We start from the raw sequence: 27059 nt of genomic DNA, 5'->3' as shown, positions 1-27059 counted from the left end.
GCGGAGGGGCTGGCCCTGGCCGCGGCTTCCCGGTGTCCCTGCCCGAGGGGGCGGGGCCGCTCTTGCTTTGCCCCGCTCTCCTCGCCCGCCCGCCCGCCCGCCCGCTCTTTCCCGCCGGTGCCGCTTGCCCCGTGGCCCAGCTCCCGTCCCGCTCGGCCCTCCGCCGCGCTCGCTGCGTGCCCAGCCATGCCCAACATCGTGCTGTTCAGCGGCAGCTCGCACCAGGACCTCTCTCAGCGCGTGGCCGACCGGCTGGGGCTGGAGCTGGGGAAGGTGGTGACGAAGAAGTTCAGCAACCAGGAGACCAGGTATGTGGGCGCCGTGGCCCTTCCCCCGCTGGAGCGCATGCCTCGTCGTGCCCGGAGGAGAGAGGCCCCTGGGCGGTGGGCCCCAGCGAGAGGGGACCCCGGAGGTGTCGAGATGAAGCGCAGAGGCAGCTTGCCCGGGGTCCCTTTGAGAGCGATCTGTCCCTTCCCGTGGGCTGGACTCGGGCAGCCTCGGGATCAGGCATGGGGGAACGGGCGGGAAGCCGACCCTCTGGGGTGCCAGTGCTGGCGTCCCGGTCGCGGGGCCTGGCATCGAGGGCGAGTCCATCGGCGCTGGAAAGACTAGCAGGTTTCTTTCCTGCCCCGAGGGAATCAGTGGTCCTGCTCAGACACCATAATCTCGCAGCAGAACAAGCAGATAGAAATCCAGGGTCTCCAGCGCTGTGGCTTGCCTCTCTGCTCCTTGTGAAGGCTGCATTCTGCCAGCACCTCCGTGAGTTTTAGTCGGTTCTACACCAGACACAGCAGCAAAGCTGGATTTGTCGGCCAGCCAGTAGACTGGACTAGCAAGTCGGGGCCACTACTATCTCTTGTGGGGCCTGTTATTATTTATATATTTGAAAATGTCTGTTGTGTATGCCCAGAAAGTTATATCGCATAGGGCTGCTATTTGTCTGCTGTGGTACAAGCAACCTCCCTCCCCTTTTTAAGTGTGTTATGACAGGGTTTTACAGGGTAGAGCCCACTTCATTGGATGTGACTGAAGAGAGATGTGTGCATATAGAAGGGGAAAACATTATTAAAACATCATAATGTGTCCATCACACATTTGTGTTGTAAACCGCCCTGAGACCTATTGGGAGAAGGGCGGTCTAAAAAAAAATTAATAATAATAATAATAATAAGCTCTCTGTATAGAATATTTGCCTGCTTTGCTACCTCCTTGATGTTTATTCAAAACATTCTCAAGTCCCAATATTTCTCCTTTTTCACAATGTGTTAATGAGCCCAGAGGCTCTACCAGGCCTTGTTTTTCTGTTAATCCACCAGCGAGCTCTACTGCTTTGCTTGATCTAATAAGCAGGGATTGATAATGCTGACCATGAGTAGGACAGAAGAGTGCTCCAGAAGTACTGCTGAATTCAAGATTCTGCCAGCAGGAACCATGTGGGTCCTTTTTGGTGACTGGGTATCCTTATACATTCAAGTGGGCAGCCATGTTGGTCCTTATGTGTGGCAAGGGAAATGAAATTACCCTTTTATAGCTATAGGGAAGCCCCTATATGTGGAAAGCCCATCCAGTTATTGTGCAGTAGTGTATAAATCTGCCTTTGTATTTGTACTTGAGTATATGCACAGAAAGCAGAATTGTAGCGCAGTTTTGGTTGACTAGTAAAGAACGACCAAAGTTCAAAGCCCATGGCATAAGAAGCCAACTTTGTTGTCTTGTCATTTTCTCTCCATTTCTCTTAAGGCTGCTCAGAAGCAGAATGAAACGTGTTTATACATTGCTTCCTTTAAATGCAGAGAGTCTTTTGAGACAGAAATAGGTAATTTTAACCTATATGGCCTTTTCAGATAAGCTTTCCATTGTGAGGAATCCTATCCAAGGATCATTACCCTTTGGCTGAAGGGAGAATCTTCATTTCCTCTGCACTCCAATTGTGGTAATTAGTTCCTGAGGAAATTAGATTCTTCCATCAGAGAACTCTACCAAATGTGACTGTGATGTAATTGAGGCAGTGAAATTATTGTAAGCACTCCTTGGAATGGTGTTTTTCACACCATGGATGATATGCAGCAGAGTTCATTTCCCATATCCATCTGTACTATTTTATGAAAATTCTGAGTTACACCAGACAGATAAGAAGATATCCAGTGTAGGAATATTTACCCAGCAATCTGCTTTAAAAGGGAAGTGAATGGTAAGATGAGGCCTTTTGTAATAATAAATATGTAGATTTCTGTGGAATCTAAGAATGGATAAAGTGTATGTGTTTTGGAGTGATTAAAACACTGTTTTCAAAAGGTTTCCCTGATTTCAGGGTGAATTACCTTAAGTGGGCCCTCAGAAGTCTGATGCTAATCAGTGTTAATCCAGATCTGAAAAAAGTTTTATTCAATGTATAAGCTTTTGTGGGCATACACACTTCTTCAGATACAGTGAAACAAAATTTCACAATTTAATGACCACTATCAAGAGCCTGGGTGGATACCCCAGATCACAAACATTGCTCACCAAGCATTTTACTGTCTTTGCCAGGCATGGCAACTTGCACTTTACCTGTTGGCATCTGAACTAGCGGCCAAAATCCATTTAGTGGTTACATCCAGATTAGACTACTATAATTCACTCTATGCAGGATTGCCCTTTTAATTGCTCCAGAAACTCCAACTGGTCCAAAATGTAGCAGCTCGGATCCTTACTGAGACCCAGTGGAGAGCTCACATTTGACCTGTGCTCTCCCAGCTGTACTGACTCCAGATCAGAGACTGGATCAGGTTTTGGTTTGTAGCTTCAAAGCCCTAAACAATCTAGGACCCACCTATCTATGGGACCGCCTCCTCCACTATGCTCCCCATAGAGCAGGGGTAGTCAAACTGTGGCCCTCCAGATGTCCATGGACTACAATTCCCATGAGCCCCTGCCAGCATTTGTAATCAAAACAGTCTCAGGATCTCTAGCCCCAAGGAGGTAAAACTGGCCCCGGCCTGGTGGGATTCTTGTAGTGCTGGTTCTAAGCATATACACTTGGAGGCGAGCCTCCTTGCTTTCAAGAGTCAGCTCTATAGAGTTGAGCCTTCAGCTGTTGTAGATTGACATATGGTGCTGTAACATCTCAACTAGTACCTGCCTCCTTAAATTTTTCCAGCATGTGATCTCAGTGAACATGCACAGTACGTACTAATCACCTCTGTGTTTGGTTTGAGCAAATAACAGACGCATGCTGCTAGTGTTCCTTTAAACATAAAAACCACCCATGAGAGTGATGAGTCCAGCGGATACGATGGTAGCTGTGCAAGCCAAGAAGAGCTGGAAGAGCTAAGGAGCACGCACTTTATTGGGCCTCTTTTTCTGATGTTGAATTCTTCAGAAAGTGAGCACTCACTCTCACCTTGATTGCTTCTTGTTTTGTTGCTGCCTTTGTTCCTTGCTAGTAGGAATAGCTGCTGACCCTTGATTAACAAATGCATGCGTATTGGGGCACACACCATGCAAAATGAACAGGTGACCTATAGGTTAGTTGGTTAGTTGCCCTGACCAAGGCCTAGTGTATGTTCACCTGTTCTGAAGCATGTCTTTCCTCTACTGTGTAGTCAAAGGACAGTTAACAGGAAAGAGGGAGGTATCATTCATCTTTCCATCTGTCAGCTAATTGTACCCTCACACTTACTTATAAGTATGAACTGATTACTTCCATTCCATGACATAATATCTGAGGAAGTGCCTGTGCACATGAAAGCTTACACTTTGAATAAAATTTCGTTGCCACATGTTTTGTATCTTCTACGAGCGCTTCTGTATATGTTTGTTTGTTTTTCATTCTTGGTGTCTTCATTACAAAGCTTGCTGGCTTTTGCTTTGTTGCTTCCACCAAAACATTTTAGCATTTGAACTTACCAATATTTCTACTGCTGTTAAATCCCTGTCATATGGGGACATTTTTGGTCAGCCACCACATCACTATTTGATCTTAAACATTGCTATTTGTTTCCATAACCTCTAAGCCATTGGTCCCCAACCCCCGGTCCGGGGACCGGGACCGGTCCGTGGATCAGTCAGTACTGGGCCGCGGCTCCTCCTCATCCTCCTCCCGGCTGCTTCCTCTGTGGCTGCCCTGCCACTCTGCCACCAGCTCACCTTTGGTGCTCTCCAGCAGTCGCCATAGCTGGGGCTCCCCCTCGGCATGGGACTGCGCAGCTACTGCTGGCAGCACCCCCCCAGTGGGTGGCTGGAAATCAGGGGCACCAGCGGGAAAGCAAGCGGAGCAGGGGCTCAGGCCGTAGCAACGTCCCTTGGCAAAAGACTACCCCCCCCCCCCCCGCCAGGCCTCAGTAAAATTGTCAAGTGTTGACCAGTCCCCGGCGATAAAAAGGTTGGGGACCACCGCTCTAAGCAATGCTTTTTGCCCTCCTGCAGCCCCTTTTCTTCATGGGTTAGGAAAAGCTGTGGGGGAGAAGTGAGGTTGCTATACCCCGGCCTCCCTGACACTCACTCTGCCTCCTGACTCCAGAGCTGTTCAGTCGTGCAGTGGCACTCCTTTTTACATTCCCTCTTCAACTCACTCCCGAGGCTCAGAAGCCTTTCCTCTGAGTGGCATGCATAAGACAGTCCAGTTGCCTCCCAATTCATGTGCCAGCTCTCCTCCTCTCTACCCTGCCTACCCCAGCCAAACTGCTGCTCCGCATCCGTTCTTGCTAACCCCCTCTCCCTCGCAGTCACTGTCAGGTGCAGTGGTGGCATCACTAGCCACTGTGCTGCACCTCTCCATGCAGTGTCTTTGCCAATCCACACTGAGCAGTGGTAGGAGGTGGCGGGCGGAAACACCACACCTCCTGTTTCCCCACCTTCACAGCTATTACCCCCACTTTAGTTTACCTCAGCCCTATACCCTTGACCTTAGCAATTTCTTTTCTGTTTCTTGACAACTTCAACCACACACACTTCACTATGTACACCCATTGAGCAGCCTCCTGCCTTCCCTCTCCTCACCACTAGTTGTTCATGGGCCAGATAAATGCTCTGAATGGGCCAGTTTGACACCCCTGCTCTAACCACTACTTTCCCATTCAACATTTTAGCCACCAAGTTAGTTTAATGGGAAATATTAACTTGTGGAATTTTCTAGACTGGTGGATCCCAATAGTGGCAGCCATTGTACCTTAAAAATCCTAACATTTCCCCCAGTTTTCTCTTACTATGTTTTATTGCATTGCTGTGTGTTTGTTGCAAAATTACTTAGAGATGCTTATTATTCTGCTGTTCACTCGGACAGCTACAATGGTTTCACATTTTATACAGCAGCAACTTCATAGTGTACCTGAGTGTTGTACAATAGTCTGCATGTGATACGTTTTCCCATATTTTCTTAAAACATTCTCTGTATGGGTATGGAAGGCAGCTAAGATTTTCTGTGTTCTTCAAAGGATGTTTTGCTTTGCAAATATGAATATGATCCTCAGAATTAGAACCCCTCGAGGCCTTTCATCAGCCTTTGTGGCCGTACTATTAAGGGGTTTGCAAGGACGTGTTCACTATTACACATTAATAGAAGTGAACAATTAACCACTTGTCTCAGTATCAGAATCCTGGCAATCCTTTCCCAGTAAGAAACTCAGACACAACACCCCCCCCCCCCCCGTTCAGTCCCTGAGGCCAGTACCTGTGTACATTGCTAAGTTGTGCCCTGAAGGTCAACAAACTCCTCTTCTGTTGGACCATCTCAGGGGGCGAGTCCCAAAGTCAACAGCCTCTCAGCATGTCCAGCTTTCTTAGCTGTTCAGTCACTTCCAGAAGTTCACATTGTTATATGTGTCCTGTTATGTGCAAGCAAACTTAACAGACAGGGACATATATAGGAATTCCTATATACATATTGGAAAAGGAAAGGAACATTTCACTGACCAAAGTTTTCTTAATTCCTGTGTTGGTTGGTAGCATTTTAAGAAAAACTGTGTATGGTTGAGTGCTTGTACTGTTTAGTAGAAATCTGTACTAAGAAGCTGGACTTGCATAAAACTGTTATTTAATTATTTGGAAGAGATTTGCATAATAATTGTTGCTTCCATTCAACAACACCACATTCAGCTGTGATCCAGGAGGGTCCCTCTTAACTATGAAGGTATTAGTGATAGATGGAGGGGGTGAGCTGGATCTTTTTATGCTCATATTTTATGGAACTGTTTCTTACGCAATGGTAATTAAACTATGTTGCCTACCTGAGCCTCCTTCATGCGTGAAAGAAGCATAGCTGGTAGTCCCCTCAGAGTTGCAATGCTTGAGACTTGAGGTTGGGGGGGGGGTCCACCTTTGAAGTTGGTTTTCCATTTTTAAAAATCTCCATAGAAAACAGGGACTACAAGGAAACAGGGTCTACCTCCTCATTTAGCTTGTGGTTTTCTGTTTGCAGAGAGTTTTTAAGAGGGGAGCATTCGAATTGTGTTTCTCTTCCTGGAGTCCTTTCTATCAACTCAGGGTCTGTGTCACCACTTTATCTTGTGTGTAAAGTCTTCTGGAGAGAATCATAGAATCATAGAATAATAGAGTTGGAAGGGACCTCATGGGTCATCTAGTCCAAACCCCTGCACTATACAAGACACTCACAACCATATCACTCATCCACTGTAACCTGCCACTCCCTTAAGCTTTCACAGAATCAGCCCCTCCGTCAGATGGCTATCCAGCCTCTGCTTAAAAATGTCCAAAGATGGAGAACCCACCACCTCCCTAGGAAGCCCACTGAGAAACCACTCTGTCAGGAACTTTTTCCTGATGTTTAGACGGAATTTCTTTTGAATTAATTTCATCCCATTGGTTCTGGTTCATCCTCCTGGGGCAAGAGAAAACAACTCTGCTCCATCCTCTATATGGCAGCCTTTTAAATATTTGAAGATGGCTATCAAATCCCCTCTCAGTCGTCTCCTCTCTAGGCTAAACAGACCAAGTTCCCCCAACCTTTCCTCTTATGTCTTGGTCTCCAAACCCCTCACCATTTTTGTTGCCCTCCTCTGGACATGCTCCAGTTTGTCTACATCCCTCTTCAACTGGGATGCCCAAAACTTAACACAGTACTCCAAGTGAGGCTGAACCAGGGCAGAGCAGAGTAAAGATCATCTCCCATGATCTGGACATGATACTCCGTTTGATACAGCCCCAAATACCATTTGTCTTTTTAGCTACGGAGTCACACTGTTGACTCATGTTCAATGTATGGCCTACTAAGACTCCTAGATACTGTTTGCACATGCTACAGTCAAGACAAGCCTCCCCCATTCTATATTGGTGTGTTTGGTTTTTCCTCGCTAAATGCAGAACTTTACACTTGTCCCTACTGAACTTCATTTTATTCAGTTTAGCCCACTTCTCGAGCCTATCAAGATGATCCTGTATTCTGATTCTGTCTTCAGTTGTGTTTGCTACCTCTCCCAGTTTAGTATAAGGCAACATATATGTTTTCTAAGCATGTAAATATGTATGGATCAGACCTTAGCCATAGCACATCCATTAATAATACCTCCTTTTGACACACATGGGTATCATCAGGGAAATGATGTCAGTAGAGCTATTTAACTAGCTGTTGACTTTGTATCAGTATCACCAGTGGCCCCCAACCTTTTTATCACCGGGGACCACTCAACGCCTTTTACTGAGGCCCGGTGGGGGGGGTAGTTTACTCCGCTACTCTCAACCACTGCCCTAGCGCTCTCTGATTGCTACGGTAATGTTTAAACATCCCTTCAAAATAAGATACAGACATGCCACAACAATGAAGTGTGTTGTAAAGGGCTGGGGGGGGATGAAGTAAAGGGCCGGGGGGGGGGGGGGAGAAGGCGTCCTTTGGGGCCTACCTCCAATTAGTCGAAGGACCACATGTGGTCCGTGGCCCACAGGCTGGGGATTGCTAAGTATCACCATGTCTCCAATGCAATGCTCACTTTGTGTCTCACAGCAAAGCATACCATCAACCCCAAGAAATACATGACTGCTGTATGCCCCTTGCATTTTGCTCATTGTCATTTAGTAGGGTTGATTGATAGACACAAGAGCTACAGAAAATGTCATGCCTTAATCTTACTTCAATATGCACTTCAAGAGCATGGCCTTCTCATAAGCTTTTGTTTCCCTACCACGGCCCTGTTGTACCTGCTCAGCATTAAAAACTCTGCTACAGTTAGCAGGATAAAGTTTTTAAAAGTTAATAGCACAAAAAACATCCAAAAAGAAGGCAGTGACCAAACCTTACATGTCATGTCATTCCTGGAGGCAAGGGTAGACCAAGTAAGCTTTCCACCAGGGGCAGTCTTAACAGCATTATAGCCCCCCCCCTCCCCCAGGCAAAGCAGTGCACTGGGCCCTACCTACACAAGAAGAAGAAGAGTTTGTTCTTATTATGCCGCTTTTCTCTCCCCAAAGGAGTCTCAAAGCAGCTTACAGTTGCCTTCCCTTCCCTTTTCCCACAACAGACACCCTGTGAGGTAGGTAAGGCTGAGGGATCCCTGATATTACTGCTTGGTCAGAACAGCACTATCAGGGCTGTGACTGGCCCAAGGTCACCCAGCTGGCTTCATGTGGAGGAGCGGGGAATCAAACCCGGCTCACCAGAAGTCGGCACTCCTAACTAGCAATGTGCAAGCAACCTCCTTCAGCCTGAGCCACTAAACAAAGTTTGAGTCCAGCAGGGCCTTTAAGATCAACAATGTTCTCAAACTTTGGTCTGCTGCTTCAGACCAACTTGATCTCCACATACACACCTGAAAACACTGTCTAGAGAAGGCAGCAAGGGAGAGTGTGTTGGAGAAGACAGGCCTTCCTTTTGTGCATGTGCCTCTGCAGGTATTTAGGACAGGGACAGCCTCAGGGGAGGAAATGTTCCATCAGGATAATGTATCAAGAGAAATCCTGTTTGCCTGGCAGGCTGGTTGTAAGTACTTTGACTTACTTGCCTTCAGCTCAAGGGCTTCTTCTATCTCTCACCCCCCCCCCCTTCACCATCTCCCAGAATTTCAAAAAAGCCACAAATGCTGAGTAAGCCTCTGGGGAGAGTGGCAAGCAAGCAAGCAAATAAATAAATAAATAAATAAATAGCTTCCTTCGGCTCCCAAATGGCATGGTGAGAACCACTGTTTGAAGCAGTCAGTCACCTTCTACTGAATCAGACCCTGGAACTGTCCAGAATTGTGTGACTTTCACAGCCGCTCTCCAGGGTCTCAGGCAGGGGTCCTTTTACCTGGAGATTCCTTTTACTTGGTCCTTTTACCTGTATATTCTTATAATTGAACCAGGGACCCTCTGCGTGCCAAGCAGATGCTCTCCCTCTGAGCCATGGCCCCACCTCACCTTTGCTACTTACCTTTGCTACAGATTGCTTAATATTTCCACCTGCTAGTCCTTTGTTTTGCATTGATTCTGCCTGTTTCCCCTCTGACCAGTTTTCTGATAAAAGCAGGAGATTAAGATGACACATGCAAGTGTTTAAATGTCTTCAATTTACTCTGGCTGCTTTCAGGGGCTAGAAAAACAAGAGTCACGGTATAATTAGGGAACCGAAGTGGGCTTTGTTCTTAACAAGCTATATAAGCTGGTAAGCTACCTGCTGTGTTCTGTTCATAAGCTATGTCATGTGATATTGAGAAAGGGGGAAAAGCCAACCAATTGCTCTCACAGTAACCTGATTAATCTAACAAAGCAAGATAACCTAATCAAGGCTGCATACAAAAAATGCCATGCCAGGTTCACTCCATAAAGCAACTTGGTGCTTCAATCTTCAGAGCATTAAACGGGAATGATATCTGTCCCAATTCAACAGGTGGAAACTCTCTTCTTACCCACCCACCCCAAGGAAAGCATGATTGTTGCTGCTGCTGCAAGTGTTTTTCTTGGGTCTCTGCATGTGCCGTCTCAGCTTCTCAAATAGGCTTTGCAACTAGGGGAAGCACCTGTTTGCAAGGATGTCCCTTTGTGCTGCATCAGGGCACTTGCTTATCAGTAGCCTACCATGTTGCCAAAAAAAATAAGAACAGACATTGCATGGTTTGGAAGCATGCTAGAGTACAAAGATTAAATGGTTACTGGATTTCATGAGTAAGCAGACTTTGAATATACGTAGTCCATATAAAAAAACACCATTGGTTTCTCGTAGAAATATATCCAAAAGCAAACGAAACCAATAGGCAAAAAGTAATATCTTCTTGAGATTTATTAATTGCAGTCCTAGGTTATTTAAATAATTTTGCAACCAGAATGGGGTCCCAAGTATTCAATCCCACTTTCTGTTACTTCTTCAGTGGTTGCAATTGTAGTCTTAATATAAAGATTTAAAATCACCAGTATTCATTTCAATTTAAAAGGTAAAGCATATATTGGCAATAGCTCTTCAGTAAAGGGGTCAAAAGAAGTTATATGGTACAGAGCAGGTTTCTTTAAAGGTAAAGGTATCCCCTGTGCAAGCACCGGGTCATGTCTGACCCTTGGGGTGACGCCCTCCAGGGTTTTCATGGCAGACTCAATACGGGGTGGTTTGCCAGTGCCTTCCCCAGTCATTACTGTTTACCCCCCAGCAAGCTGGGTACTCATTTTACCGACCTCGGAAGGATGGAAGGCTGAGTCAACCTTGAGCCGGCTGCTGGGATTGAACTCCCAGCCTCATGGGCAAAGCTTTCAGATGGCTGCCTTACCACTCTGCGCCACAAGAGGCTCTTAGGTTTCTTTAGGAGTGAGCTAAAAGTTGTCTTGGCTAGGACTCACTGTATCTCAAAATGAGAAATTTACAACCTCCCACTCTGAATATTTTGGCCTAGGTCAGGCAGTGGTTGAGCATACATGTGGTAGCTTGCATCTCCTTGATTATCCTCAGGCTGCAGCAATTGGGGGTACTCCAAAACAAAAAGGTGAAGAGTAACTGCCTTTGCTCTCAATAGAGCCTGGAATTCAAGTAGAAGCAGATGTGGACACGTTCTCCCCCCCCCCCCCCCAGTATAACACTTTATGAACATGTCACAGCACGGGTGACTCAAGAAAGCTGATCTGCCATTCCAAACACAATACCTTTTCTGGTTCTTTGCTTGATTGATTGAGTATGCTATCAAAGTGAGGGAGAGAAGTTTGAAACCAAAGCAGAATCTAATTTATGAACAGAATAAAGGTAAGAATAAAAAGTTAGCAGGGCTTAAAATGAGCTTTTTCTTTGTGATATCCCAGGTCAAAAGCTAAGGCCATGTTCATCAGTGGCACTTGGGTTGTCATTTGGAAACCTTGCCTATAAATCAGCCTGAAATAATTCCATTGGTTAGGGGCTTCCCTGGCCTCTGCTTTTTGACAGCCAATACTGTATTAGCTGGGAATGTGTTCTAGTCTGTAAGGCATTTCTAGTCTTAATGCAAATGATGCTGACCCCCAGTTCAGAACTTAATCATCTTTTTTAGCTCTGCTCCGGCAACTCCATTGCATAATCTGCCACTAACTGCTCAATATCACCAGTTTGTATAAAAATGGACATATTTAAAGTTTGAAGCCTCAGCTTAAATGCCCCTTGTATGCTCAGTGCCACCTCACCGTGGTTTAAGGGCTTTGTTGGCATTTATTTACTGGACTTTGAATGAACTGAAAGTTCCAAATGGCTGGATTTGATAAATTGCATAAAACAAATAGAGATGTTCTGTGGGAGGTAGACCTCATTTGATTGCACCTTATCTGCACCGTCACTGCAAAAAAATTGTTTAAACTTGGTGGGAGGGAGAGAAGGGAGAGACCCACATGGTTAATTAGTAATGTTGTCCTTGATGTATCTGGATTAAAGTGAAGTCCTGTAACAGGTTGACTGATGCAAACTTTTTGTTGCAATCAAATCACTGTTAAGCATTCTTAACTTTTCAGAGTAAGAGTTACACGAGCTTATAGCTTCATAGTGAAATTAGTTATACTTTTGTGCTTAACTCTGGCTAAATCATGACTTTTCCCTTTTGCCAGTTTAATTCACATATAAGATTACATTAGAATCATAGAGTTGAAAATGCTTAATCTCCTCACATACCAGTCAGTTCCGAGAGGAGATGAAGCAGAATTGCTGGCCCTCAGAAGCTTGTCCTTTTTCCAGCACAGTGGTTTCACTGCAGTTGGAGGACATATTCTTAAAAGGCCTGAAGGGGAACAAAGGTTAGAGTCACAGTGGAATACAGAGCTCCTCAAAGAAGCAGCCAGCACCTTTGGTCTATAATAAATGAGGCCAGATAAAACACATTGAATGCCACCAAGTTAAGACAGTTTCAGAGGACAGTCACGTTATTCTGGAGTGGAATGATTAGATTTTAGACCAGAAACACCCTAGGAAACAAGAAAATTTTGAGAATCAAGCTCTGCCTCTTGAAAAAATTTTACCCTTAAAATCTTTCTGGCCCCTAAAGTTCTACTGGACATGAACATATAAGATACTTGGAGACTGATGGTATTCCTGAAATTGGCAGCAATCCAATAAACATGAACACAAATATCCAGTTTGGTGTAGTGGTTATGAGCATGGACTTCTAATCTGGCAAGCCGGGTTTGATTCTGCGCTCCTCCACATACACCCAGCTGGGTGACCTTGGGCTCGCCACGGCACTGATAAAGCTGTTCTCACAGAGCATTCCTATCAGGGCTCCCTCAGCCTCACCCACCTCACAGGGTGTCCGTTGTGAGGAGAGGAAAGGGAAGGCGACTGTAAGCTGCTTTGAGACGCCTTTGGGTAGAGAAAAGCGGCATATAAGAACCAATTCTTCTTCTTCTTCTATCACATTTTCATGTAGTCCTCCTTCCCAGAAGTTCAAAATAGTTATTTTATTATGTTTCAACTTTTATTCTGCCCCTTCTCAAAAAGAGTATATTATCTTGTCAGTGAGATACATAAACTCTAAAAACGTACAAAAATGGCATGCTTCCATTTTTTCTAACTTGCTCGAGGCTGGAGGAGATTGCACCAGTTTTAGGAGCCTTCCTTCAACTTGTGAGTCTTCTGTTGAAGGAAAAAGTCTCTTAAGTAGTCTACTATGTGCAAAGTCAATCCTCATTTCCTCACAAGTTAACATTGTGTAGGGTGGTTTTTCAGCTTGAACAAACAGACTTGTGTAGCAGGCCTGTACTGTTATTGATATGGCGTTCTGGGGGGTTACTGGGAGCTTTGGTGAAAATTGAGTAGCAAATGACTATTTATGCTGTTAGCCTGAAGAAGTAGACAATCTGGAAAGGTCTAATCCCGTCGTCATTTTGTCCCTTTCTTTTAGTGTAGAGATCGGTGAAAGTGTCAGAGGGGAAGATGTGTATATTATCCAGAGTGGTTGTGGCGAAATAAACGACAATCTGATGGAGCTTCTCATCATGATTAATGCTTGCAAGATCGCATCCTCCTCCCGTGTTACCGCAGTCATCCCATGTTTCCCTTATGCCAGGCAAGATAAAAAAGACAAGGTAGGTGAGATGCAGTTATCGGCTTATCAAAGTAGCATTTGGCAAGTTGAGAAATGTATTTCATTTCATGAATGAGCTAGACTAATTAAGGTTGTCCCCTAAGGTTCTTGATTGGTAGCAAGTTCATTAAAGTAGGTGGAATATACTTCCAAGTTGCTATTGTTTCAATGCTGCCAACTACAAGCATGGCTACATCCCTGATCTCGCCAGCCATCCCACAAATCATGAAAAATTAGGTGGGCTGCACTCCAGAGCATTGAGTCACAAAGTCCAGAAACAATGTCCCTGGTTTAGCAATACAGGTCTCCTTTCCAAAGCAATATTGATCTGCTTCATGTCATCTCGATGCAACTGTAAATGTGTGAGAACCTTTTATGTTAATAGGATACATCTGCATATCTATTTCTTAAATATGGGACAATCAGCACTGAAAGAAAAGAGATTTTTCTTCACATTTGAGGGAACTCCCCCTCCCAGCCTTGTAGAAAAATCTTTAAACGTAAAAAAAAATCCCTTAAAACACAATTATTTTCTGTGCATGCACAGAGTACTTAAAGAATGATGCAGCTCCCAATGCCCGGTGATGAGGGGAGAAATGAGGGGTGAGAGAGGCCAGAGAAGGGGGGGGGACTAACCTAAAAGAGGTGAGGGGAGACAGGGAGTGAGGGAAAATTGATGGATTATTGGTAGAAAGCTGATAGATATCTACCCTGAACCTCAGGGAGATGGCCCAGAAAGAAAAGGATTGAACATTGGCTTGGGGGGGGGGGGGTAGAGAAGAAAGGAAGTTCCCCCCGTAAGGTTCTTGTTTCTATAAATATGCAATAATGGTGGCTTTATGTATTTGACTAGATCAGGCTTTCTGAACCAGGGTTTTGTTAAATGAATGGGAGTTAATTAATTTTAATATATATATATTAATTTGTTAAACATTTATTGGGTGATATTGACCATATATGGTAATCGACCCACCTCCCCAAATGGCCAGTGACAGTCCTGGAGGGGCTGGGGAGGGGAGGGGCTCCAGGAGGGTGTGTACACAGCCCTGCTTTCCAACCATATTCTGAAGGATCACGCCACTTCTGGGGTTTCTTGAAGCCTGAAGAATGTTTCAGGCGTTTCTCAGTGATAAAAAGTTTGAGAAAGGCTGGACTAGCTAACCGAACCACTTGGTGGGTTGGCAGGGGTGGCATGATATGACCCAGTCTTGGGAGCTAAGCAGGGTCAGTACTTGAATAGGAATGCTCTGCAGAGGAAGACAAGGACAAACACTTCTGTTGTTGTAGTGGCCGTGAAAGCCCCTTGCTGGGTTGTAACTTGATGGCACAGACATCCACATAAAGCACCAACCTTCTTGACTTCCCTGGGATTGCTGGATGGGAAATGGGGACAGGAGTACAGCACAAGTGGGATTCAAGTGAGGAATCTTCTATTTGGGAAAACGGCCCTATCTTCTTTTATTTTATTGGTTTCCATTTTAAAACAGTGCTGTAAATAATGAAAGCTAGTTTCGTAAAGCAGATGAGGAGATTGTTCTGAAATTGCTGTGTTTCCAGCCTGCTGAAGAAAGCTGCACAAAGTTGGTTTGCAATTAATAAGTTGTAGTTTGAGCTTTGAATTAGTGCTGACCCTCAGGTTGGAAGGACAAGCCAAGCTGCTGGTTTCTCGGCTGGTCACAGGACCCTTCCAGTCAAGTGTAATGAAAGTGTTCTGTGCCTATGATTTTGCTACAGCCCTGAGGAGGAAAAGAAGTTACCATCCACATGCCAAGGAATACTGAGGCCCAATCCGTATGGGTCAACCACGCAGGCTGTTCAGGCATGTCCATTTCCCCAGGGCATTTGTGTTTGCCTTAAAGCCCAAGGACAGTTGCAGGAGAATTCAATCTGGAACAGAACTCGAGTTTAATTTTTCTCTCTCCCTGTTGGCTTAAAGATTAAAATTGTCTTAACCAAGCAGCTTTTATTTTGCAGATAAAAACTCTTGCAACCATTCTGACTTGGACTGTACACTAATAGTGACAGGATTGGATGGTCCTGGGGTGCTGATTTGTCCAATTGTGTGAGACACATTTTAACTTGTCCAGTGTTGGAAGTTTGAGACCTACATCCTTCTCATATGACCCTTGCCCCTCCTGGATGCTTAAATCTGCTGGGGGGTGGGGCTTGTAGATTGGCTCTAAGGGACAGTAAAGGCCTCCCCAAGCAAGGGGGAGGTCTCTCCTGCCATAAAGCAGGTGGTGGTTTGTCTACTCCTAAATAGCCCAGGGGAGTGGAATAATACTGTCCAGTTTCTAAAGTACTGTTCTCGAGCAAGGTGATTGAGAACAAGTGGTGCCTGAGCAACTTCAAGAACTATAGAGTGAATTGGATTATTTGGATTTATTCCAGTCTGGTTTCAAACCTGGTTAAATAGCCTTGCTCACTAGTGGATGACTTGTGCCAGGAGATGAACAGAGGTAGGGCAACCCTGTTAATTCTCCTGGCAGCTTTCAAGATCATAGTGATCTTCAGAGGTTGCCACTTACCTTGTAGGTAGGATTGGGTTCCTGCAAAATTATATCTTGCCCCCCCATGCAGTCTAGCATTTGCATGAGGCTGTTGAGAGAGGGCAAGTAGTGGTATCCAGTCGCATTTCACTTCCAGATATGTGGCAAAGAAGAAAAATACAGGAAGCAGACAACCCAACGCTTGCTGGCGGTGCTGTTGCATCAACAGCAACAAGGCAAAGTTCAATCTGCTGCTGACATTATTGATCTCAGCACTGAAAGGACTAGAGCGCCTATGAATTGCAAAGGGGAGGTTTGTTGGTCACCAGTTTTTAAGTTTAAAAGCCCTGTTTTGATTGCCAGCAGCCACTGCGATGACTCCACAGAGAGGACAACTCTGGAAACACCATGGGGCTGTTTTGGTTCAAAGTGGCTGTTTTGGTCCCGCATGGCTTGAAAAAAGAAAAGGGAGAAGCCAATTTCAGCTGATTGTACTCCAAACTTCTGGTCTTGCCTTGAGAAACTTGCTCAATTTTACAAGTTAAGAGCACTTCCTGTGAGCTTCAAGAGCCTTATTGTACCACTTGCATTTCAAGGATTTGAGTAGAATAGTTCTAACAAGAATAATTTCCGTATGAACAACTAGTACCATTCTGCCAAGTGATAGTTAATTTTATATATTAGTTAAAAGTACATATTTACATTGACATTTTTATTCCATCCTTCCTTTGAAAAACTCAGGGTGCCTCCTTCACCCTTTTATCCTTGTGAGATGAGACCTATACCTTGTGTGGTGTAGGTCTGTCCTACACCATGCTGGCTCTCTTATGATGTATTATTGTTACTGCCTTTTATTAATTGTGTATAGAATAAACCTACCATACGCTCTGTCGTAATCTCACTGTTAACTGATGTAACTTGAATGGGGAGGTCTGACAACTTGTTTTCAAAAAACATAAAATCTGCTTCTTCTGCCTTCAGAGCCGAGCTCCCATTTCTGCAAAACTTGTTGCCAATATGCTATCAGTTGCTGGAGCAGACCACATCATCACAATGGACTTGCATGCTTCACAGATACAGGTAAATTTGTGCTGTTCTTGCGTCAGTCCAGTTTTCTGTTGTTGTTAAGTGCGAAGTCGTGTCCGACCCATCGCGACCCCATGGACAGTTTTCTGTTACCAGAGCCTATTCCCTGTTCGACTAGCGAAAAAGTGAAAAAAGGCGGCAGCTAAAACTGTCAGGATCTCCATAGTCATGATTGCCAGGGCTGCATTGAGCCTAGCACTCTCGCATTTCAATTCTCTCTTACTTCCAAATTTGGGGCCCAGCTACAGGCCAAATGAAAATGTGTTCTTTCCCAAGCTTCTATCAAATCGCTTGTTTTGGACAGTGAGCCTGAGATAGTCTGGAAGCTTAGATGGTTTCTCAAGGCCAAATGAGACATCTGTTTTTCACTCCCAGGAATTTCACTGTCATGGAATTCATAACTTATTAGATGGGGGCTGTAAAGTGTGGAAAATCCAAGATAATCATTCAAAAGCCTTGATGACTGTTTGGATGAGAATAGAAAAGTAAACAATGACACCAGTAAGCAGAGGAAAATACAAGAGTTTACCTGGAAAAGGTATGGGAAAGCAGTGCAACTGGAGACAGTGAACTTATTCAAATTAGTGTGTCCTATGCAGTCTTTGTCCTGAAATTCACTGGACTTCAGTAGTTCATGTCCATATTTTTTTCTCTTAATATTATCTGAAGTTCTCTCCTTTCTAGATTCGGTTGTTTCAGTGAAAACACTCCACCAATGGAAAGCTCGGAACTAGGCTCTTGGAGCATTTCCAAACAAGTTATACGTGCACAGAGTATATTAGACATAGCACTTACCCTTCTACCGGAGGCCAAGTTTCACAAACCTGTTCCATTAATTTTAACACATCTTGTTTCTGTGCATCCCAGCCATATTATTTTTGCCCCCATTGGTTGTTTCTGTCAGAATTTTTGACAGAGATAGTGATTTAAAAATTTGGCAGGTGCAGGCCACATGCAACAGTGTTTAACACAGACCTTAACAAATTTTCAGCAGACCTAAGAGTCACCCAAAAATTTAGAAACCAAACATTACTATCAGAAAAAAAAAACCCCTAAGCTCTTAAGTTTCTTGTTGTTTTAAAAAAAACTATAACAAAAGTATCATAGTAAATAAATAAATGAGGTAAACATTGTTGTCATCACAACACAAAAGCTAACCTCTATCCCTCACCATATTTCTACTAAAGACCACCAGAAGACACTTAAAATAAATGATTCTAGGTGCCATGATGTCCTGGCAACTGGGATTTGTCAAGTCCTAGTTCAGCCTTTCTCAACTTTTTTACCATCTAGAAACCCCTGAAGTGGCACAATCATGCAAATCATACAGTCTCACCCAGGACCCTTCTTCTTCCCACCCCCCTCTGGGCCCATCATTGGTCATGGGGGGGGGGGGGGGGGAGAGAGAGAGAGAGAGAGAGAGAGAGAGAGAGAGAGAGAGAGAGAGAGATAAAATATATATAAAAAATCATTAACTCCCACTCATTCAGGAAACCCTTCCAGGTCCATCGAGAAAACCCAGAGTTTCATAAAATCCTTCTTCAGAAAGCCTACCCTAGTTTAAGACACAAAGGCTAATTCCTCTCTTCTGATCTTTAGGGATTCTTTGATATCCCAGTAGACAACCTGTATGCAGAACCAGCAGTGTTGCAGTGGATCAAAGAAAATATTGTGGACTGGAGAAATTGTGTCATCGTCTCACCAGATGCAGGTGGAGCAAAGAGGTAGAACACATAGAAAGCACCTTCTGTTGCCTTGTCTAGTATTCATTCATTGTCCGCCTAAGTGAACTGGTACAGGGGAAAGCAGTGTATTGCTTAAGATTGTCGCAGTGTTCTAAAGACCATTCTTTTTTCTCTTTCCCCTGCTTTTGGCCTCCTTAGCTGAGTCCCTCCACAGAAGGAAGGAGCTTTTCCCTGCTGCTTGCTTCTTGTAGCCCAGTTGCTGCAGTTTTTCCTGTTTCTCCCTCTTCCCCCTTCTCTGGAGCTGTCTAAGCTTCCTTTTTCTAGTATGAGACCCACCTCACTGCCCCTGCTGAAGTGTAGGTAAGCATTTATTGTATTTTAATTGGATTATTTTGTACAGAAAGTAGTACACTGAGAGTTAGCTCTGTGGGTCGTGTAAGCCATCTATTGAAGCATTTAATAATAAACCTCTCCTGGGATTTATCCATTTTACACTCCTTATATTTTCTTTTTTTTTTTTGATAAAATATATACTCATTAGCACAAAGGTGTATTTTCTGTAAGGAAGCAACTAGCATCTGATCCAGCCCTCTGGTTACATTTACCTCCTGGATTGGTACAGTACATGCTGATCTCACACTTGAAGTCATCCTCTACTTAGAAGTGTGACCTTTCCTTTTGTACTGTATTTTGGTGTGAGAGGTTTACCCCATGTGCACAGTAAATAATTGTCATGTTTGCAGAAGGCAGGAGGAATTTGTAGAAGGAAGGGAGAGTTGGCCAAAATTACCGTGCACCTTTTGTTAATGGAAAATTTGGCCTGGATCCAGCTGAGTCTGTGAGTTAGATCCCATAGTTGAAGAAGAAGAAGAGTTGGTTCTTATATGCCGCTTTTCCCTACCCAAATGAGGATCAAAGGGGCTTACAATTGCCTTCCCATTCCTCTCCCCACAACAGACACCCTGTGGGGTGGGTGAGGCTGAGAGAGCCCTGATATCACTGCTTGGTCAGAACAGTTTTATCAGAGCCATGGCGAGCCCAAGGTCACCCAGCTGGCTGCATGTGGGGGAGTGCACAATCGAACCCGGCATGCCAGATTAGAAGTCCGCACTCCTAACCACTACACCAAACTGGCTGTTTCTTCTGGAAAAAGATTTTCATCAGTAGATGGGACTTTACTTCTATGATGCTTCCTTCAGCCTAAATCTAGGATGCAGAGGAACAGAAAACAAGGGTCAGATTGCCAGAACTCCCAAGGATCCCCTGTTGCCAGGGTGCACTGCTCCACCATACAGAAGCCAGTGTGGATGCTTCTACCTAATTGTAGGTTTATATGATAGTGACATGAGAGGGCCGGTGACTTGGGGTAAAATTCCATGGCAGCAACACTGATTCCTACTGGCTGCTGGCCTGGGCTTGCAGTGGATTGACGGGATCAGGGTATTCCATGTGGCAATACTATAAACACCACACACAGTGAAATGTTTTCAGCAGCATCGGCTTGGCAGCCATAACATTTATACGCGTATTTGTAAAATGTAATTCCACTGTGTTTTAAGTACAATCAAATTGATATTGAGAGGCTTGGTGAAGAAAGGGGAGGAAAGATAAAACCAAAATCGTCAACTGTTATTTCTGTCTGGAACTGAAATGCTGCTGGAAGGGCTATGAGACAGAGAGTTTGTGAGATAAGGCGGATCATAGTCCCAGGCTCTGAAAGTCTGTGAGACTATACTATGCAGAATAAAAGCTCTTCCCTACATTCTTGGCAAGTTTGATTATATTAACTCTGTTAAGTACAGAGTGCAGCCATGTTTTTATATTAATTTTTAAGGGGGGAGGAATTGACTTCCAGATAGTATGGTTATGATTGCTGTATAAAAGGTTGGATCCAGAATAAATTTTCCAACAGCAGAACAGAACTTGCCCGGTTATTCCTTTCGTACTGAAAACCACTGCTCTCTGTGAAATGCCCGAGGAACAACGGGGGCGGGGGAGTATCCCCAGTGGAAAATGACCCAACTGAAAATGTTATAGTTCGATCCTTCCTATTGCTTATCTGTGGGTAACTAGACATGAAATTGATAATGTTAGCCTATCAAAATATGACTTTACTTGTACATTTTTTATTTTGAGATAAATGTTCACTGTCTGTATCCAAACATTATAGGGTCACTTCAATTGCCGACAGACTTAACGTTGAATTCGCCCTGATTCACAAAGAAAGAAAGAAAGCCAATGAGGTGGACCGAATGGTCTTGGTTGGCGATGTGACTGGCCGTGTAGCAATTCTTGTGGATGACATGGCAGACACATGCGGCACAGTATGTTATGCAGCAGACAAGTGAGTATAAACCCTAAGGGATTTAGATAAAAAGGTAAAGGTAAAGGTATCCCCTGTGCAAGCACCGAGTCATGTCTGACCCTTGGGGTGACGCCCTCCAGCGTTTCCATGGCAGACTCAATACGGGGTGGTTTGCCAGTGCCTTCCCCAGTCATTACCGTTTACCCCCCAGAAGCTGGGTACTCATTTTACCGACCTCGGAAGGATGGAAGGCTGAGTCAACCTTGAGCCGGCTGCTGGGATTGAACTCCCAGCCTCATGGGCAAAGCTTTCAGATGGCTGCCTTACCACTCTGCGCCACAAGAGGCTCTAAGGGATTTAGATAGACTTGGTTAATAGAAAAGCTTTCTCAGAAAACTTCAGACTTGTGACTGTTTTTGCACTTATTGAGTTTCAGTTTGTTGGAGATTTCAGAATAAGCTCAGTCTTTGTAGAACTGCATTATTTTATACTCTACTATAGAACCTCTGATAAAACAGAACTTATCCATCTTATACACTTGGTCTGCTACCAGATCAGCACCGTATATTTATCAGTGCACGTTATCAGCAGTGCCCACGAAATTTACAATATCCTGTATGGAAACGGCTTTCATCCAATAATTGGATATCATCTGGTGACTTTGACAATACCTCTATACAAGGCCTTGTGTGAATTTAATTCTCTGAGTTTGATCAAGATGTGCTGTTCACTGACATGGGAAAATGAACCTGGATAGAAAGGAGGAGGCTGCAATTACTTTTCAGGGCTTGGCTAGAAGAAGAGCAATTTTCATTTGCCACTGCAGTGGTTGCTTACTTGACTGCATGTGGCATAAAACAGACAATTATAAAGCTTTATTATGTAGTTCAAGTACTTCAAAGTCCCCAAAGGATACAGATCACAGAATGTTCCATCAGCCTAGCAAGTCATCCACCCCAGCCAGCAGACTCTTGAAACAGCATTTTTTTTTACCTTGAAAAGGGTTTTGTTTATACTGGTGGTAGAAACACAGAGGTAAATAGGTTTGCGGGTTCCTGAAACTCACTGCGTGGAATTATGACTTTATGTTTAGTTAGTGTTTTTCCTTCCCTGTGTTTTATAGGCTAGTGTCTGCAGGAGCAACAAAAGTGTATGCCATTCTTACTCATGGAATTTTCTCTGGTCCCGCTATTTCTCGGATCAATAATGCTGCTTTTGAAGCGGTGGTGGTAACGAACACAATTCCACAGGAAGAAAAAATGAAACATTGTCCTAAGATTCAGGTACTGTACTAGTGTATTTTGTGCTGCTCATCTTGAGGAGCTGTACCTTGAAATATCAGATTAATTTGGCTTTCATAGAGAAGAAATTGAAGAAATAATATCTTGAGACACTCTACTATCTCTGCTTCTTGGACAATTTAGATATCTAAAAGTAGGATATAGGAGAGAATGTGAAATACCCTTTCTTGTGCTATCAAAATACGTCTTGTGAATCTGAGAGAGTTGATAAGTGCCAGATTTAGGATTTGATCTAATGACATGTTTCCATGGACAGAAGGAATTCTGCCCATGGATCAGGATTTTCTCTCCTTGCCTCTCCTGCTGCGGCCCAAAGTGCCCCCTACCACAAATACTGCACAGGAGGGACAACACCTATTTCTGCTGTGTCACCTCCAAGCCTTACAATGGAATCCATAGGATTGGAGACAAGCGCTGTGTGTTATGGGTCAGGCCAAGCCGCTTCAAGAAGTATTGAGCAGCTTCAGCTACCCAGTCCATCTCATCCATCATCCAGCAGCTGTAGGGCTTGTTTTTGTGGTTATGTCTTATTGGTGCTAGGTTTTGGTGTTTTGCAATGTTTATAATTTTTGTAGGCTAAAGCCACTATGCATAAAATACTTTGCATACATAAAAGCATGAGTCATCACAAAAGAAAGCTGGGTCAAAAAGGGGGCTGCTCTTTTACAAAGAATTCTGGGGCCTTTCCCAGCATGCCAAGACTTCTAAGGCTGACTCAGCCTAGAGATTTCTTTCAGAAAGTGTTTACTTGGAGGAAGGAGTGAAAGGTCAAAGCCATTGCAGTACCATATTTATTTACTCAAATATTCACACCCTTTATGGCTGGCTCAAGGCTTACAAATCCAAAAGGAAAACATACAAACCACAGTCAAACCTTAGATAATACACATACTTCCATGCCTGCAGTCTACACACCATTACAAGCCCTGGCAAATAAATGGTCCTTGCCATAACTTCTAGCAGCTTCCACACATGGTGCCCCTCCTGCTTCCTCAGGGAGCCTGGGGCACAAAGGGGGACCTGCAATAGAAATATCAAGGACTACTGTTGATGCCAGCCAGGAGAGGATCAGCCAGTAGGGGACAAGCTGAGGCCTATTGTTGATGCGTAGGGAGAAATGGATCTTTAGATATGACAGTATGACAACCAGCACTTAAATTGCACTCCAAAACAAACTGTTATTTAAAATAGGCAGGATGTCTTCTTGTCAGCTGCCCTTGACATAATTGTCCAAACCAGCTGCAGTTTCCAGATTACCTTCAAGGGCGGCCCAGTGCAGAATGCACTACAGTAATTCAGCCATTAGGTTACAGAAGAATTGATTAATACGGGCAGCTGGCTGAGTTTAAGAAAGCCAAAAGTTGGTGAAGCAAACAAGCACAGTTGACAGAGACACTTTAAACCACCAAAACAGCATGGCTGGTGCTATGAGAACTCAAACACTGCTTGGAGTGCACACTCAATTCTTTGGCCAAGTATGGCTCCTAGTTGCACTTCTTATTTTGAAAGACCATAGCAAATATGCTTGAAATATAAATAATGGGTCAGGGTCCTATCCAGACATTGGTGATATTTAGACTGACTGGATGCCTAAACACTGGAAAGGTAATTTCAGAGGGTAGCTGTGTTGGTCTGCAAGAGGTTAGATTTGAGTCCAGTAGTTATGGCTTTGAGAGTGACAAGAGTTCCAGGGTATGAGTTTTCGAGAGTCAAATCTACTCTTCTGTCTGACAAAGGGAGTTTCAACTCTCGAAAACGTATATTTTGAAAGTCTTACTGGTATCTAAGGCACTACTGGACTGAAATCTGTGGAAAGTTACCAAACCATTGGCTCATGGCCGGCTCATTCAAAATAACACGGCTTATGTAAACAGCTTTCAATGTGGTTTCAGATGGCTTCTCATTGCCCTCTAGTGGTCAGAGGTAGGCCAACACATTTGTGCTTACACTCTTAATGTCTGCTTTCCTCTCGGACAAGGTAAGTCAAACTGAAAGTAGTTTGCGTGAGCCATGGTTACTTTTTCTTATCTTCTCCGTGTGCCTTATGTGCCGTAAAGTTGCCTCCAACTTATGACACCCCTGTAACTTGACCTCTAATCCGTCCTATCATTAGTAGCCTAACTCAGGCCTTGCAAACTGAAGGCCATGACTTGCTTCTTTGATAGGGTTGCCAACCTCTGGGTGGTGGCTGGAGATTTCCTGTTATTTCAACCAGTTGGGGATGCTGCTATTACACCCATTTGGGGATCTCCTGGCTTTACAGCTCATTTCCAGGTGCCAGAGATCAGCTCCCTTTGAGAAAACGGCTGCTTTGGCGGGTGGACTCCATAGCATTCTATTCCACTGAGGTCCCTCCCCGCCCCAAATCCCGCCCACTCCTGGCTCCACCCCCAAAGTCCCAACCCAGAGCTGGCAAACCTACAAGTGATCTCCAGCCAACAGAGATCAGTTTACCTGGAGAAAAATGGCCACTGTGGCATTAAACCACATTGAAGTCCCTCCCTAAACCATTCCCACTTCAAGCTCCACCCCCACCCCAATCTCCGGGCATTTCCCAACCCAGGTCTGGCAGCCCTGCTTATTGAATCAATCCATTTCATTATTATCCATTTCATTATTATCCATTTCATTATTATCCATTTCATTTCAATCCATTTAGCTCTTCCTCTTTTTTTCCTGCCTTCAACTTTTTTTACCGTCTTCTTGTCTTCTAGGTCATTGATATATCTATGATTTTGGCAGAGGCAATCCGGAGAACACACAACGGCGAATCTGTGTCCTACCTCTTCAGCCATGTCCCACTATAACTGGCAACCAACATCTGCAAGCTGCGTTTAGAAGCATCATATTAAAAAAATGCAGCACATTGTTAAGATACTAAATGTCTGAAAGTTTCATATATTCCCTGTTCACATAAGAACTGTATGTCATCATAGCGGTATATAAAATGGACTCTGTTTTTTGGGGGTAGAACTTTTACCAATTCTCTTGGGGCTTTAAATGGGGAAATTTAACTAAGATGGACTAGTATTATGTGACAAAGGCCAAAGTTATCTCAGGAGTTTGTATGTAGTAGGAGATGTTGTTGCTGATAGTGGTAAAACTTCACACAGAACTTTTATCTTAGATTCATAACAGACATTTTAAAGGTCCTGTATTTTTGTTCTTCTGAAGACATCAGTGTCTGGTCTTAAGCTAGCAGATCCATTGCCTTAGGGCAATTTATACATCTCTTTAAAATGTCTGTACAATAATGACAAGTGAGAACAACGTGTTCTGGGATGTCTGTTCTCCTAGCTGGCTTCCAGCCACAGTCCATTTGACTTACTGGCATTTTTACAGTACAATCTTAACATTTTCCTGGGAGTAAATTTCGTTGAACAGACTTATGAAGATTCTGAGTAGACCTATTTAGGATTGCACAATATTAAATCTTAGTCTCAGAATTATAGATGGTTTTCTGAGCATTCTATATTTGCTTTGTGAATGGATTTTTTAAAATTTAGATTTAGAGCATATGAAGCCATTTTAAAATGCGATACCCTCTCTCTCTCACACACACACACTAACACACACACACGCACACACAATGCAACACTTCTCTTTCCCACATCATGGGACCCCAGGTTATATTTGAAAGAGTCCACATGTACGCCTGGATACTGGAGAGCCATTGGCATGGAAAGGAGCTGCAGTTTGAACCAGTTTTATGGCTCAGGGCTTCTGGCATTATCTAGGTTGTATAAGGAGCCATGTTACAATAGCTTTCATGCTGGGAAGGTAATATAGGAGGCCTTGAATGTTTCATCTTTTGCTACTTAGACAGTATGTGAGGAATATTGTAAAAAGGACCAATCTTCCACCTCCGTAATCACTTGCCCTTCAGTTTTTTTAAAATCAGGGCTTATACATTACAGAAGTCTGAGCAATAGTATTTCTAAAATTGGCCTCTTCTAGATGGAGATTGTTATTATCCTTAAAGTAAAAAAGAAACTACAAAAATAATAATCTTTACTGTATTACCCTTGAACAAAAAATGTTTCCCACAAACATGATACATTCCATCTTCGTGGGAACTGAAACAATTCAATAAACATTCTGCTGTCGAATGGAGCAGTCCAGAGTTTGAAATTAGTTGCTAACCTTGCATTAAGGAAGCTGCCAGTCTTGGCATTCTTAACAGATTAAGTGATGGCAACAGCCAAAAATTCTTCTTAAGGGATGTGAGTTGTGTAATGATAGCACTGCACAGATGTTGCCCTTTGGAGATAACTGTAAACTTAGGCTTCACAGCAAAAGCAGAACATATTGATGAAAATCTGAATAGAATTTTAAAATGGCTTTCACTTGCTAGCCTTGATGTAAATTCAGATGCATTTATTAATTATTGTGCTTTGACAAATACAAGGACAGAGAGAAATAGTAATTATAGGCTTCAGCTTACCCTGATGAAAATGGCTCTTATTCTACCACTCTGCTCCACGAGCTCTGAAAATTCCTTCCTGCCTAAGGAGCCTTCCTCCAAGCTCACTAGCTGCCGGAGCCACTACTGCAAGAGGAAGCATCTCACTTAACTTCCATAGACTGATTATATCCTTCAGTTGTTGTTTTACCATCTTTACTTTTATGCCACAGTCTTAACCAAATCTGTACCAACTGAAAACGTTTTGTTTGTGAACATTTTGTTTGTGATCAGGTCTCTGTTTCAAATTTGCAAAACGTTGCTGACATTTTGTTTCCTCTCAATAAATTTCAAACTGTTATCCTTA

The 27059-nt window shown here is 43.8% G+C and overlaps 1 protein-coding gene across 2 annotated transcripts; it reads left to right on the top strand.

Annotated features, from left to right (window-relative positions):
• Nucleotides 1-82: 82 nt before the first annotated feature.
• PRPS2 (phosphoribosyl pyrophosphate synthetase 2) lies at nucleotides 83-27059 on the top strand. 2 transcript variants are annotated; one of them, XM_077343236.1, is made up of 7 exons: nucleotides 83-308; nucleotides 13242-13425; nucleotides 16895-16993; nucleotides 18599-18723; nucleotides 20855-21028; nucleotides 22113-22272; nucleotides 25005-27059. In XM_077343236.1, the coding sequence occupies exons 1-7, from the start codon at nucleotides 187-189 to the stop codon at nucleotides 25095-25097; spliced, it is 957 nt and encodes a 318-aa protein (XP_077199351.1). In that variant the 5' UTR covers nucleotides 83-186; the 3' UTR covers nucleotides 25098-27059. The 2 variants fall into 2 exon arrangements, with proteins under 2 accessions (XP_077199351.1, XP_077199353.1); XM_077343238.1 differs by lacking the exon at nucleotides 83-308 and adding an exon at nucleotides 3346-3364.

The sequence above is a fragment of the Paroedura picta genome, chromosome 6, assembly GCF_049243985.1.
Source record: "Paroedura picta isolate Pp20150507F chromosome 6, Ppicta_v3.0, whole genome shotgun sequence".
NCBI classification, from domain to species: domain Eukaryota; kingdom Metazoa; phylum Chordata; class Lepidosauria; order Squamata; family Gekkonidae; genus Paroedura; species Paroedura picta.
The sequence above is the reverse complement of the archived record's forward strand: the minus strand, read 5'-3'. Positions and strand labels throughout refer to the sequence as shown.

What these genes read in the sequence shown, in the direction of transcription:
- PRPS2 (XM_077343236.1), top strand. Translation starts at nt 187, where the DNA reads ATGCCCAACATCGTGCTGTTCAGCGGCAGCTCGCACCAGGACCTCTCT. An exon ending in GGCAAGATAAAAAAGACAAG is followed by an intron (nt 13,426 to 16,894) that starts GTAGGTGAGATG and finishes TTCTGCCTTCAG; the next exon opens with AGCCGAGCTCCCATTTCTGC. An exon ending in GATGCAGGTGGAGCAAAGAG is followed by an intron (nt 18,724 to 20,854) that starts GTAGAACACATA and finishes CAAACATTATAG; the next exon opens with GGTCACTTCAATTGCCGACA.